This window comes from Brachycentrus maculatus, unplaced genomic scaffold (genome assembly GCF_059751285.1).
Source record: "Brachycentrus maculatus isolate JH-2025_06_01 unplaced genomic scaffold, ASM5975128v1 h1tg000087l, whole genome shotgun sequence".
Taxonomy (NCBI): domain Eukaryota; kingdom Metazoa; phylum Arthropoda; class Insecta; order Trichoptera; family Brachycentridae; genus Brachycentrus; species Brachycentrus maculatus.
In genome coordinates this window covers 1,016,791-1,032,500 of record NW_028280841.1, presented here as the reverse complement: position 1 = coordinate 1,032,500, position 15,710 = coordinate 1,016,791, and the positions used below count along the sequence as shown (strand labels likewise).

General features: G+C 37.3%; 1 protein-coding gene across 1 annotated transcript; it reads right to left on the bottom strand.

Moving 5' to 3' along the window:
* Positions 1 to 4,152: 4,152 nt before the first annotated feature.
* Positions 4,153 to 14,230, bottom strand: LOC148310805 (phenoloxidase-activating factor 1-like). Its single transcript, XM_088257781.1, has 6 exons — positions 14,075 to 14,230; positions 11,481 to 11,635; positions 10,397 to 10,571; positions 9,220 to 9,528; positions 7,196 to 7,415; positions 4,153 to 5,089 (listed from the first exon to the last, which is right to left on the bottom strand). The coding sequence occupies exons 1-6, from the start codon at positions 14,151 to 14,153 to the stop codon at positions 4,852 to 4,854; spliced, it is 1,176 nt and encodes a 391-aa protein (XP_088113907.1). The 5' UTR covers positions 14,154 to 14,230; the 3' UTR covers positions 4,153 to 4,851.
* Positions 14,231 to 15,710: the final 1,480 nt, after the last annotated feature.

The window sequence follows — 15,710 nt, the reverse complement described above, 5'->3', positions numbered from 1 at the left end:
CCTCCCATCTGACAAAGATCCACTCTTATTCCCATCAACGTAGATCGCCAACCAGTTAAAAATCTTCATCTTCTTCAAGCCCTTATCCGCACCCCAGTGGTGCATAGGGCACTGCATCATATAAACGCAGTGTTATCTTGATCGTTGACATGTGAAGGAAAGGTGATCAGCCCTTCTCTTCAGGTACCAGTCCAGGGTAACATTGAATAAATATTCGAGTGAAAACATCACTTATATTTATTGAACACCCCACCCTTGGGAATCGAACCCGGGACCTCAAGAACGGTAGCCGAGCGTGCTGACTATTATACTTCAGAGGCAGACATTTGATTTGATATGTAAAGATATATAAAAAGGTATTTTATTGAGACTTTACCTGTTTTTCCGGTTAGAAATAAATTAATAATTATTAATATACTTATAACGTCTGTCATATTATAATAACATGTTCTGCGTTGAAATTTATCTGCAAGTCAGGTGAATAATTTCCCATAGTACTGCGTATCCAGTATTTCCTTATATAAATAACACGAGGAAAATCAATTAAAATATATGTATCGCAAATAGATAATCTAAACCAGTGGTTCTAAAGGCCAAGTATTCGTTGAGTCGCAATTTTATTTTCTCTAAATCCTGGAAACATTTTACGTGAAAAAACGATGTTTTCATAAAACATCGTTTTTGCATTGAAAAAATAAGTTTTTCTTATAAATAAATGTATGGTTTTGAACAGAAAAGAGTTATTGAGAGGTAAGGAGTTTAAAATAATGACAAAAATATTCTTAATAATAATAATAACAATAATAAAACCCTTATCCGCACCCCAATGGTGCATAGGGCACTGCGTCATATAAACGCAGTGTTATCTTGATCGTTTACACATGAAGGAAAGGTGATCAGCCCTCCGCTTCAGGTACCAGTCCAGGGTAATATTGAATAAATATGACAGTGAAACAATCACTTATATTTATTTTACCCCCCTTGAGAATCGAACCCGGGACCTCCAGAACGGTAGCCGAGCGTGCTGACCATTACACTACGGAGGCGGACAAAAAATATCCAATTAACATTATTTTATTAACATTACATTCTGGTTTGAACGCTTGAGATCTAAGGCTAACCGTGTTGAAGGTACTGAAAACCACCAGTTTCATGTACGCGTTCACCGAACCTTTAATTAGAAAAATAAAATATGATATTTTTTTAACTTTAAACATAGGTATACATTTAACTAACTAACTAACTAACCATCACGCCACTTCCCCACAGGGGTAGGAAGAGATAATAGAACGCCACACCACTCTGTCTTTGCAAAAATTCTTGGCCTCTTCCACGTTAATGCATCTCCTCATATATACCCGCCGATTGTTACGACTTCTAACCTGACTTTTTTCAAGTATTTGGCATACCTGATCGCGTCATGTTTTTCTCGGTCTTCCTCCGCGCCTATTTCCAATAACATTCGCCTCATAAATTTGTTTTACCGTTCTTTCCTCACTTATTCATACCTCTCCAGGCACAAGAGCTAAGTCTCTTTTTTGGCGAGGAACGCCGTTACTAGTGTAACCCTTTTAAATAAATAGTTAAAATTATATTATTTTTGGCATCTCATCAAAGATGAAGAAGAATATGGAAGTCTGGGCTGACGACCGTCATAGGCTGGTATAAGTGACCACTTTACACACGTGTAACATTCACCAATTCTACCCATTATTGACAACCACAATACTCAAATTCTTAGAAGTTCTACATATATGAACCAATTTTGAAACATTGTTCTTGAATCACTAGAACTTCACTAGAGACATCTATTGGTGAGATGAAACGAGGCTATTTATTAAGCATAAACTCTTTATTAGTATGTGAGGTCCGAATCCTGGACTATAATTACATACATGAGAAACGTCAGAAAATATCATTTTATTTTTTATTATTTCAGCTTAAAATTGACCAGTTAATTTATTTACAACATTTTGAATGTGTCCAAATACTTGTTCACAAATCTGGATTATCTCCAATTATAGGAGTTATAACTAGCTCCTATAATTGGAGATAATCCAGATTTGTGAACGAGTATATGGACACACTTGAAATGTTGATAATTATTTTATTAGGGATTTTTCAGAAGCCAAAGTGGGTAATATTTTTATAGCTGATAAGCACACGCTATCTTATATCACTTTTCTTGCCTTATCTAAAGGATGTGGTATATTGAAGGATGTAACTATTACTAGGACACACTTTATCAAGTATACAATCGATGTTTTAACCACCGCTGTCAAGTTATAATATATTATACAATGGATAATTTACAAATACATATCGCTCACTCCTTTCAAGAACGTCATAAATAAAAAAACATGATTTTTCAGGAGAACGTTTTTAAAGTTGAAAAATATAATACATATGTATCAAAAATAAATATGAAGCAACATACTGAACTTTTTACTATGCAACATATCTTTTTAGGTAAAACCTGAAGGTTTTTTCTCCATTTCAAAAATATTTATTATATTTAAAAAAATAATTAAACAATACCTTTTCTTCAAAATGCAAAAACAACATTTTCTACCCTGTAGCGGGTAAATATTAAGTTCAAATATGCCTCTTTTGCTGGGATATAGTATATTTCCTGGGCATTCCGAAAACTTGCACAACTCAAAATTCACGATTTTTGATTTATGACGTTCTTGAAAGGAGTGAGCGATATAACAACTGCTAAACTGGCAGTACACAACGGAGTCCTGGTTTCAACAACGAGGCATGGAGTTGGCAAAAGAAGGATGAAAGCAGACTGAATGCAGTCAAAACGCCATCCCTCGGACGAGGGATGTGCAGCAAAACGATGTATGATACATGTTCGAATGGTGAAATAAGGAAAGATTACAATTTTTAATTAATGTTTTACTTGATAAATACCACTATTTCTTAAAATCTACTGTGACACGTGTTTCGATGCATTCCGCATAATTTTCAAACACCGTATGAAAATGATGCGGAATGCATCGAAACACGTGTCACAGTAGATTTTAAGAAATAGTGGTATTTACTAAGTAAAACATTAATTAAAAATGGATAGATTTTACCACAAAGTGACTGCCGAATCAATTGATCAAAGATTACAAGGCTGAGATAAGCATTATAGACAAAGTTAAGAATGGTGGGTTTAGATGGTTTGAACATATGTATATGAGTGAGGAAAGAACGATTAAACAAATTTATGAGGCAAATGTAGTTGGAAAAAGAAGCAGAGGAAGACCGAGGAAAACTTGGCCCAATCAGCTATGTCAAATACTTGAGAGCGGCCCGGTTAGGAGTAGGAATAATCGACGGGTATGCATGAGAAGATGCATGGATGTGGAAAAGGCGTGGATTGTCTGCAGAGATACAGTGGTGTGACGTTCTTTTCCCTCTGCCTACCCCTGCGGAGAAGCAGGGTGATGGTCGGTCATTAGTAAGTCATGCAGTGGAACCTCGATGTAACGAATCCCAAGACGTTTTGAAAAAATGACCACATCAAGTGATTTGTTGTATTGAGGCTTCGATGGCTGAAACCCACCATTTTGATGTATACTCTCTTATTTATTGTCAAATTCTACGGAATTCGACCTCTTAAAAAGATTATTATTATTATTTTGATCTCTTAACATAGATGACGAAGAACATGGAATTCTGGGTTTTTACAGGGCCTACGACATAGGGTGTTTTAAACATCTCGCCATAGGTTTATTTATCTTCATAAGACATCACGAGTGTTGGCAACGCCCCTCCGCCCGGCGTATTCTAGCCCATATAAGTATACAATATCTTACCAGCTTATTTCAAGGATGAGGCATCTTGCTGGCCCATAGCAAGGGTGAGGCATCTTGCTGCCCAAAGTAAAAGGATAAGACACCTTGCTGCCCAAAGCAATGAGGCATCTTGCTGGCCCACAGCAAGGATCAGACATCTTGCTGCCCATAACAAGGATGAGAAATCTTGCTGGCCCATAGCGTGGGTGAGACATATTGCTGGCTCATAACAAGGGTGAGACATATTGCTGGCCCATAACAAGGGTGAGACATCTTTCTGGCACATAGCAAAGCAGTCTACCGGCCCAGAACACAATGAAATTTTCCTTAAAAATATTTTTTAATCATTGGAGTTTAAGGATTTAAGAAAAAAAAATAGTTTTTATTTTAGAATAATAAATACTTAATGCAACATATTGAATACCCATTTTGAACATAAATGGACTATATTTCTTGAATACGATCGACCACAATAGCACAATGAACATATATATAATATTTTAACACATCTCATAATGTCCAAGCAATCACACACTGATTAAACAAATATCTCACTTCTTTTAGTAAGTAAATCATAGTATATTAAATATTTTCTTGACAATTTTGAAGGGTTGAGGATGGTTCAATGTAATAGGCCTCTCTGGTATTGACAGTCGGCCGGCCAGATATACCGCAACCATTGAGGCTTACGATACCTTGCTGGATGTTTTTGATGGTTTCATTTCGATACGATAAGATATCTAGAGGAAGACCAAAAAATTTCAAGGATGCTGCAATGAGAGAATATGGTTTTAAGACATGGCCTAGGTGACGTTGTCCATGAAAGAAGGACCTATAACCTGAGAGTGAGGAGAGCTGACCCCAGCAGTCTACAGAAGACGATAAGTTGAGATGTAGCCTGGATGAAGACGATTCCATGCTGGATGTTTTTAATGGTTTCATTAGGGTTGAAGATGGTCCAATATCCAGCCCATATAATAGGCCACTCTGGTGTAGACAATCAGCCAACCAGATATACCGCAAGCATACGATACCATGCTGAATATTTTTTATGGTTTCATTAAGGTTGAAGATTGTCCAATATCCAGTCCATGTAATAGGCCACTCTGGTGTAGACAGTCGGCCGGCCAGATATACCACAAGTACCGAGGCTTACGATACCATGCTGGATGTTTTTGATGGTGTCATCTCTCGGAGCTGTCACTACCAGCGGGCCCCCGGAGTCCCCGTGGCAGGTGCTGACTCCGTCCTGGCCCCCGACGCAGAGCTGACGAAAACCGATACCGTCTTCAATGGAGCTAAAAAAAATTAAATTAGAATATTGTGACAATTTTTGCTCCACTGATAAGAAGGTGGCTGATGTGTGTATGTATACCATATGTACGTATATCTTTGAAAAATGTTCTTTGAATTACTTTGAGTTCATTACATTGTTATCCCTTTAATTACCAGGACTATGCCAGAATAATCCCGATTAAAAAAATAATAATAATTCAAATATAAAATGTGTTTGATAATTTATAAACACACTGTGCTGTTTTATCTGACTTATTTCTGTGAAAAGTACAAAACTTACTTTTCGCAAAAAAATGGTTTGATGTGCTTTGTTTTTCTCGTTTGTTTTAAATATGTTTCAACATCAATTTTTGTACTATTATAACTCATATCGCTCACTCCTTTCAACAACGTCATATATCAAAAAACATGATTTTTCAGGAGATCGTTTTAAAGTTTAAGAATATAATGAAATATTTTAAAAATAAATATCAAGCCACTTATTGAACTTTTTACTGTGAAACAGATCTTTTTAGGTAAAACCTGAAGGTTTTTTCTCCATTTGAAAAATCTTAAGTATATTTAAAAAAATAATAAAACAATACCTTTTCTTCAAAATGCAAAAACAACACTTTCTGCCCTATAGCGGGTAAATAAGTTAAAAATATGCCTCTTTTTCTGGGATATAGTACATTTTTTGGACATTCCGAAAACATGCACAACTGAAAATTGACGATGTTCGATATATGACGTTGTTGAAAGGAGTGAGCGGTATTTGAAACATTTTGCACAACCCTGAAGCAATCACTAACACACTTGTTCCAAATGTACCTGATACTTTTATAGATCACGACGTCAGATCCGACGGATCCGGTATTTCTCGCTAGAGTACCGAAAGCCGGTATATCAGATTTTGGTAACCAAAGGGAGGAGCATATAAATGCTCCTACCCATCCTAAGCTAAATCTCTATTCACCCTTACTGGTCCAATGTCGAATCTCATTCGACATCGATTTTTTGCTCTTAGGTCCCATGTCGGATATTATTCAACATGTTTTCATCGTTAGTATTACTTATTTAAATTCTAAGCTTACATTTTTGTCACTCGTATCTATTACAACAGTTTGTGGAGCAGAGGACGAAAGATTTTTTTCCAATTAGAATGTAACTGTGTGTGTTTGATAACGTCTTAATAAGACGAAACGCATCACGTATTAACATATACATAAATAAATGTAGAATTCAATCCAATAAACCTTGTTTAATTTTGGATATATTACCCAACAATTCAATATGGAATTCTACCAACTGCCTGCAGTTACAATAAATATGGAATGTAACTATGTAATGATTTCGTGTATTTGGGTAGTATGTTTTAGGTAGTATGTATTTGGGTAGTATATGTGTTTGGGTAGTATGTTTTCTAGGGATGGAAAGATTGATAAAGACATAGAAAGGAGAGTGAATGCCGGGAAAAAAGTGAATGGTGCACTAAAATCAGTTATAGAAAATAAAAACCTACCAGCGGAAGCTAAACTGGCAGAGCACAACGGAGTCCTGGTTCCAACTCTAATGTATGGAAGTGAAACATGGAGTTGGCAAAAGAAGGATGAAAGTAGACTGAATGCAGTCGAAATGCGATCTCTCAGAAGAATGTGCGACAAAACGATGTATGATAGATGTTCGAATAGTGAAATAAGGAAGGAATGCAAAGCTGAGATAAGCATTATCGATAAAATTAAGAAAGGTGTGTTGAGATGGTTTGGACATGTAGAACGAATGAGTGAGGAAAGAACGGTAAAACAAATTTATGAGGCGAATGTAATTGGGAAAAGAAGCAGAGGAAGACCGAGAAAAACATGGTACAATCAGGTATGCCAAATACTTGAAAGTGGTCAGGTTAGGAGTCGTAACAATCGGCGGGTATGTATGAGGAGATGCATGAACGTGGAAGAGGCGAAGAATGTTTGCAAAGACAGAGTGGTGTGGCGTTTTATTCTCTCTGCCTACCCCTGAGGGGAAGCGGCGTGATGGTTAGTTAGTTGGAATGTAACTGTCTACCTAGATTTTTTTTAAATTTTGGGGGACCGGAAAGGGTTAAGCCCAAATATTTTTTTTTAAATTGTCACCTGTTCAAAATTTGGCCACACAGCAGGTTGGAGATCACAGGAGTGTCGGTCTTCAGGAGCTTGGTGCTGAAGTGGCCTCTGCGCTCGGACCTCGCCTGGTCGACGTGCCCGTCGCTAGCCACGTTCGTGCGACCCCATCCCGCTATCGTGACTATTTTCCCGGTCAAGTTGTATTCTTGTTGATCTCTGGTCGTTGGCAAACATATCGGCATTACATTGTCTGAAAGTCAAGGGCTGATTAGACGAGAGACCTAAAAATATTCATTGTATTATACCATATATGTGGTGCGTGCCTCGCGCAATTTCGAACAGGGCAATAGCAAGCAGTATTTTTTGAATGACCTAACGTCCAAGTGACTCTGAAATCTAGCTACGGCTTATGCAACACCGTTTATCATGTCCCTACTCAGGCTTCAAATTTATAAGTTTCATAGCCTATGCCTACTCGTGAGTGGATTTACTCTTTATGTTTAATGTTACTATAATTTCATGTAATTCATGAGTGAAAATTCTAGGCAAAAACACTCGCTATAGCGAGCAGTATGACGTTACCACGCCTTTATAAGCGAGAGCGTTTTTGCCTAGAATTTTCACTCATGAATTACATAATATTATAGTAACTTTAAACATAAACAGTAAATCCACTCACGAGTAGGCATAGGCTATGAAACTTATAAAGTTGAAGCCTGAGTAGGGACATGATAAACGGTGTTGCATAAGCCGTAGCTAGATTTCAGAGTCACTTGGACGTGAGGTAATTAAAAAAAAATAGGTACATTCCTCTTCCGTCACCGAAACTGCAACTGAACTGTCGCCACATCCTACACCCGTGCCTCGTCGTGAGAAAAAATTGTAACATTTAAATAATTTTTTTGTGAATATAAATCTAGACACGTTGCGCGTGGCAACAAGGATAGCCTGGAACGACTAGTTGTGATCGGTAGCCTGGAGGGAAGAGAGGGAGAGGAAGATCCCCACACGTTGGACCGATCAAATTAAGGCAGCAGCAGGCACCTCAGTGGTTGGAGCGCTACGTGCAGCGCAGTCAAGGGATAACTGGAGAAGAGTCATTGCTTCTGCAAGGGTCACAGCCCTCAGTAATGAGGATTAAGACGCAGAAGAAGAATAAATCTAGAGTAAAATCTTAAGTTATTTGTAAACGAAAAATTTTTTGTGAAAATAAACGCGAATCTTTCAAGTAAGTTTAATTATTTATTATTTTTTTCATTTAATACAAAATGTAACCTCTGAGGAGATAGTGGACGGGGTGTCCGTAATCAGTGCAATCGGGCAAACACGCTTCCACATATATATTTCAACTAATACGTAGACAGACGACATAAAACAAATTGTAATTTACTTAAAATTTACATGTCTGGGTCCCCTTCAAAGTAGTCACCTCCCCGACGCACACACTTATCCCAACGGTGTTTCCACTTTTGGAAACAGTCCTAGAACGCTTCTTTTGTGATGTCATTCAGCTCCTTCGCCGCATTTGCCTTAATCTCGAAAATTATCTCAAATCTTCTTCTTTTTAAAGGTCTTTTGAGTTTTGGGAACAAAAAGAAGTCAGAAGGAGCGAGATCGTGTATGTAGTGTGGGTGGGGAAGGACAATGATTGAGTGTTTGGCCAAAAACTAACCTTTTGAAACCAGAATGGGCTGGAACGCTGTCATGAGCGTCGTTGTTTCATATCTTTCCGATTTCTTCTTGTTCTCCTAACTCGAAAGATCTTTAAAAGGAAGAGAATTTGAGACGATTCCCGAGATTAAGGCAAATACAACGAAAGAGCTGAAGAACATCACAAAAGAAGCATTACAGGACGTTTTAAAAAATGGAAACGTGCTGGGATAAGTGTATGTGTCGAGGAGGTAAATACTTTGAAGGGGACCCAAACATATAACTTCTAAATAAAGTAAACTTTGTTTTATGACGTCAGTCAACGTATTAATTAAACAGCCCGCGTATATACACATACTCGTATACGTTTGGAACAAGGAAATTTACAGTTTGTTAATTTGTACCTTTATTAAGATCAATGGTTCCAGCCACTCTGATGAGTCCGATATCATGAGCCAGCCTCCCCGAATTGCCCGGCTTGTTCCCCACATAGCCTGGATGAGGAATGACCTTCTCAATGAGGAAGTTTTGCACCGGAGGGTTACAAGTTTCTCCGCGGTAGACCTCCTCGCAATCCGTCTCCTTGGTGATGTCATGCTCCCCCACCCTGACTCCGATCAGGACTCTCCTATTGAGGTCTGCGATGCAGTGTGCCGCGGTAAGGATGTAGTGATTGTTGATGATACTGCCGGCACAGTGGAAGTCTCGTAACCCTAAAACAGAGAATCAATATGTACTATAGATGCATTCAGCCTATCTTAACATTTCTTGAATGTTTTTGGGCAATTCTATTCGTAGTTTACAAGTTGTCATTTGGAGTTGACGTATTCGCTACGCAATGCACAATAAAAACAACATTTAGGAGTTTTTTAAATCATATTTTTAAATAATATTTTTAAAATCGTATTTTCATATGGTGTACGGAGTGTGTGGAAGTTATCGGTAAGGGAAGGGTAATTAACCATGAGTATTTAAATGTTGTTACAATTTAGTACATAAACCCTGATGATGATAAGGTTGTTGTCGAAACCGGTTGGATAAAGTGTACCAATAAAAAGTATTTAAAACAAAGTTGTTTCATTTTATAAAGTTTATTTTAACATTATTTTGCCGACTTCCTGCTTCGCTTCCATATGTTACACACAAGGACTCCGTTCTCCGCTGCTAGTTTAGCACTAAACCAATAAGTGTAATTTCGAAAATTTTAATAAATCGATCCATGACAGAATTAAAAATGGAAATATTAGAAAATGAAGTAAGGTTGAACTAGGGATAATTGAAAAGATTTAAAAATTACGTATTATAGACATGCGGAGCGAATGGATAATGAGAGAATGACCAAAAATGTATATTTGGCAAATGTGAAAGGGAGAACAGAACGAGGATGGTCAGAAAAGACTTGGCACGACCAGTTCAATCAGAGTCTAAAATGTGGTCATGTCAAAAGTCTGCTTGCATAACCAAATGCCATATATGTGTATCTCAGGACATACTTGTGTGACATTCCATCCTCTCTGCCTTCCTGTACCTGCAGAGAAACGGCGTGATGGTATAGTAGTATCAGGAGTCAATAATTATCACCTTTCAAATCACTGGAAATGAGCGCCATCCACGGAAACTCTTGGATGCCAGTCTGATTCCCCCCGACTAGTGTGTTTTCGCTGGGAAATCCACAAGCCTCTGGCAGTAGTTTCAAGTTTCTATGCCCTGAAACTGTCGGTGCAGGATAGAGTGCGTTTTCTTCAGGACAACAAACCTAAAACAAGGTCAAAAGATCGTAGATTGCACACATTAGCGATGTTACACAAGCTTCTTGCAGTAATTTCAAGTTTTTGCGCCCTGAAACTGTCGAAGGAGGAAAAAATGCATTTTCTTTAAGACAACAGACCTCAAACAAGATCAAGCAGCAGTAGATTGCACACATTAGCAATATTACACAAGCCTCTGGCATTAATTTCAAGTTTCTATGATCTGAAACTGTCAGAGCAGGAAAAAGTGCGTTTTCTTGAGGACTATTGATTTATAAACCTAAAACGAAATCAAGTAGTCGTAGATTGCACACATTAGCAATGTTACACAAGCCTCTGGCTCGTAGTGTGTGGTTGTCATCCATGGGTTGAATGTTAAACATGTATAAAGTGATCCCTAAAACTAGCCTAGGTCGTAAGCCCTTTAAATACCCAGACAGAAATTCTTCTTCATATGTTGAGATATTAATTTAACTAGAGAAGATATGGGTGCTGGGGACTGGATCTGTTAAGATGATTTTTAATGTATTGTATTTGAATATACTGGCACATTTAATTCATTAAAAATTAGTTTAATTTACCAACTGTCTTTTACTTTGGGAGTGTCCGAGATCCGAAACTTCTATTTACAAAATATTGTAGACTGTACACAACGGATTCTTCAGTTATTTGGACACGCAGCGCGTGGCAATGAGGATAGCTTAGAACGACTGATTGTGATTGGTAGCCTGAAGGGGAAGAGATGGAAAGGCATATCCCCTACAGGATGGATTGGTCAAGTTGAGGCAGCAGCAGGCATCTCAGTGGTTGGAGCGCTACGTGCAGCGCAGTCAAGGGATAACTAGAGTAGAGTCATTGCTTCGACAAGGGTCACAAGAAAGACGGAGAATAAGAAATATCATAGACATTTGACTTACCAGAGGAGAAACAGTGTCGCATCTCCATAGTAGTTTAATTTTTCTCAGTTGTTCCAGCGTTTTTCCGCGGGTAGCGTCTTTCAGGGGTTGGCAGTTTTTAGCTCTCACACACCGGCCCTGTATTCCAACTCCAGATTTGCATTTTGTATTCAAGTCTGCAATAATAGGTTAAAATTTTGCATCGCATACGGTGGGATGCAGAGTGACTGTGGATGGCGTCTCAGTGAAACAGGTGGAAAAGTTCAATATATCTGGGTGTGGACCTGCGTTACCAAATGGATCTACCATGTAAAGTTATGGGGTAAGTAAACAAGGCTGCAGTCATCTCGGGATGCATGAAAAATTCTCTATGGTAAAACCCTGACATGAAGATCATAACATATGGGATCGAATGCAGAGTGGACACCGCAGTAATAAAAAAACAAGCTAAGAGTGTCAAAAACGAAGACTTTAAGGAGCATATCTGGCAAGAGTCTACGAGATAGAATAAGAAACACTAGGATATGAGAAATATGCGAGATTTAAGATGTCATTGGGTAACGAAGAAGATAATGGTATGCGCATGTGAGGAGAATGGAAACGTTCAGACTCCCCCACATTAAACTCCATGGCCAACCCCAAGGTAGACGACTTCCGGGCAGACCACCAAAGACATGGATTGACAACTGGGTATTGACATCGCAGGAGGCTAATCCCTATTAAAAACAGACCACAAAGTCTATGTATACCAAAAAGAAGTTTATAAATTAACGACTTCATTTCGCTCCACGTCTTTGCATTCCTGTATGTCGAGTCTAAGACATTTAGACAATTTTTTTGTAGTTGTTGTCCGAATCCTGATTTGGACCTCACATACTGATATTTATATATACATGATATTTTCTGGCGTTTCTCATGTGTGTGATTATAATCCAGGATTCGGACCTCACATACTAATAAAATAGTTTCTGGTCAATATAAAGCTTCTTTTCATCTCACCAATAGATGTCTCTAATGAAGTTCTAGTGATTCAAGAATGTTTCAAAATTGGTTCATATATATATATATATATATATATATATATATATATATATAGAGCTTCCAAGAATTTGAGTATGTGTGGTTGTCAATAATGGGTAGAATTGGTGAATGTTACACGTGTGGAAAGTGATCACTTAAACCAGTCTATGACGGTCGTCAGCTTCGTAAATGCCCAGTCTTCCATATTCTTCTTCATCTTTGATGAGATGTCAAAAAATAGTAAAAAGTATAAATATTATGTTTGTTCCTGTGTAAGATTGATGTTTTCAAATATCGTAGTCGTACAGGAGAAAGTGACCAACTAACAAAACGTAAAATTTTCAGGAGGGCCATTTAAATCACTTTTGCTTGGCAATAAAATAAACATCAATGCAGTTAATCATTTTTAGCAAGTCAATATATTGCACTTTCAAGTTAAAAATCCTTTGGGAACTTTTCAGGGCAATATTAAGCTAGTAAGATATCAAATAGTCAACGATCACGTTTTTGTAAAAAATGCACTCGGTCACTTTCTCCTGTATGACTACGATATGTGTTTTAAAATAACGGAAATCAGATGTTATATAATATTAAATATTTTTGTATCGAGTAGGTTTTTTCCACTGATAAGTAAATAACACTTGTTATCACGGCCTTTATCAATTTGCAACTCTGACCGCATTTATTGCGGAAACCAAATTATAAATAATTGCACAGGAGCCTCTATTCGTACAACCGGTCATTGCAGAGGAGTTCCGCTATTCGCCGGTCTCTCTATTCGTACTACTGGTCATTTGATAGCAGCTCCGCTATTCGCCGGACTCATCCGTACGACATGTCATTCTTTAGCTCGACAAGTATTTTGAAGTGTCGTGTTGTGGTCGCGGACTCATTGTATACATTTATTTAAATCACAGTTTTAAACATATTTAAAACAATTTTTTGCAGAGACCCACCAAGCCACCTTGTGTGTCTTGTCGGTGGAGTTCTTTTTCAAATTTTTTTTATTGTTTTTAACGATTTTAACCTAATATACACACAAAAAAGAGAGAAAAATTAAGAATATATAATATCTTAATTAATAATAATAATAATAATAAAACCCTTATCTGCACCCCAATGGCGCATAGGGCACTGTGTCATATTAACGCAGTGTTATCTTGATCGTTTACACATGAAGGAAAGGTGATCAGCCCTCGGCTTCAGGTACCAGTCCATGGTAATATTGAATAAATATTACAGTGAAAAAATCACTTATATTTATTTTACCCCCCTTGTTTTTGCATTTTGAAGAAAAGTTATTATTTAATTTTTTTTTTAACATACTAAATATTTTTCAAATGGAGAAAAAACCTTCAGGTTTTACCTAAAAAGATCTGTTGCACAGTAAAAACTTCAATAAGTGGCTTGATATTTATTTTCAATACATTGTATTATATTTTTAAACTTTAAAAACGCTCTCCTGAAAAATCAAGTTTTTTGATTTATGACGTTCTTGAAAGGAGTGAGCGATATATGTATATGTATATACATATTATATTTATATGTTTATATGTATGTGTGTATATATGCTGTCATATGTAATGGATACATACCAATCTTCTGAGCAGAGATTACACGCGATAACATATACAATAGAAGAACAAAAAATACGCGCGAACCGTTAGAAAACATCGCAAAACTATTTATTAAATATTAGCGAACTTGGAAGCTAAGTACTCGTCGGCTTCAAATCGTAAACTGGCATGGTACACCGTACTACGTTAGTATAAACGGTTGGATTTCCCAGCTATATGCATGTCTATGCCACGTATGTGAAACATTCAATTTTGATAAATTTAAGGATTTTAAAATAAAGGATAATTTTAAAATAAAGGACGCAGTTTTTTTAGAAGCAATTAACTAAAAATATGGATGGAAAAGTGGATAAGGATATTGAGAGAAGAGTGAATGCAGGGAATAGAATAATTGGTGCTTTGAACAGAGTGATTGCTAATAAACATATGTCCATGGAAGCCAAGCTAGCGGTTCACAACGGCGTGCTAGTACCGACACTAATGTATGGAAGCGAAACATGGAACTGGCAAAGGAAGGATGAAAGCAGAGTGAACGCTGTTGAAATGCGCTCCCTCACACGAATGTGTGGAAAATCATTGTGTGGCAGAATTAAAAACGAAGATATAAGAAAGGAATGTAACTGAACAAGGAATAATTGAAAAGATTAAAAAGAGTTCTTTACAACATTTTGAGTGTGTCCAAATACTTGTTCACTAACTAACTAACTAACTAACCATCACGCCGCTTCCCCGCAGGGGTAGGCAGAGAGAATAGAGCGCCACACCACTCTGTCCTTGCAAACATTCTTCGCCTCTTCCACGTTCATGCATCTCCTCATACATACCCGCCGATTGTTACGACTCCTTACCTGACCACTTTCAAGTATTTGGCATACCTGATCGTGCCATATTTTTCTCGGTCTTCCTCTGCTTCTTTTCCTACTAACATTCGCCTCATAAATTTGTTTTACCGTTCTTTCCTCACTCATTCGTTCCACATGTCCAAACCATCTCAACACACCTTTCTTAATTTTTCACAAAATCTGGATTATCTCCAATTGAAGAAGTTATTTTCATATTTTATTATAATCCAGGATTCGGACCTCACATACTAATAAAAGAGTTTCTGCTCAATAAAAAGCTTCTTTTCATCTCACCAATATATGTCTCTAGTGAAATTCTTGTGATTCAAGAACGATATTTCAAAATTGGTACAAATACATAAATATAGAACTTCCAAAAATTTGAATAGTGTGGTTGTCAATAATGGGTAAAATTGGTGAATATTACACGTGTGTAAAGTGATCACTTAAACCAGCCTATGTCGGTCGTCAGCCCCGTAAATACCCAGACTCCCATATTCTTATTCATCTTTAATGAGATGCCAAAAAGTTATAAAATATAATAAATTGAATTGAACGGAACGTTAAGGATACAACCACGATACTTCACTTATGTATGTATATATTTGTTTTTATGTTTAAAAAAATTAAAATTCGCAAAAATGTCGGATACGACATGTGAGGAAGACGACGACGTCAAGTAAACATATGTTGACCCGGTTTATCAATATTTTGGGGGTCAATTTGTCACTCGCAAGTCAGAGAGATAGGCACGGGATATTCCTGTTACTCAAATCGCAAAATCGGACTAAGAAAGAATACACAGGCATCTC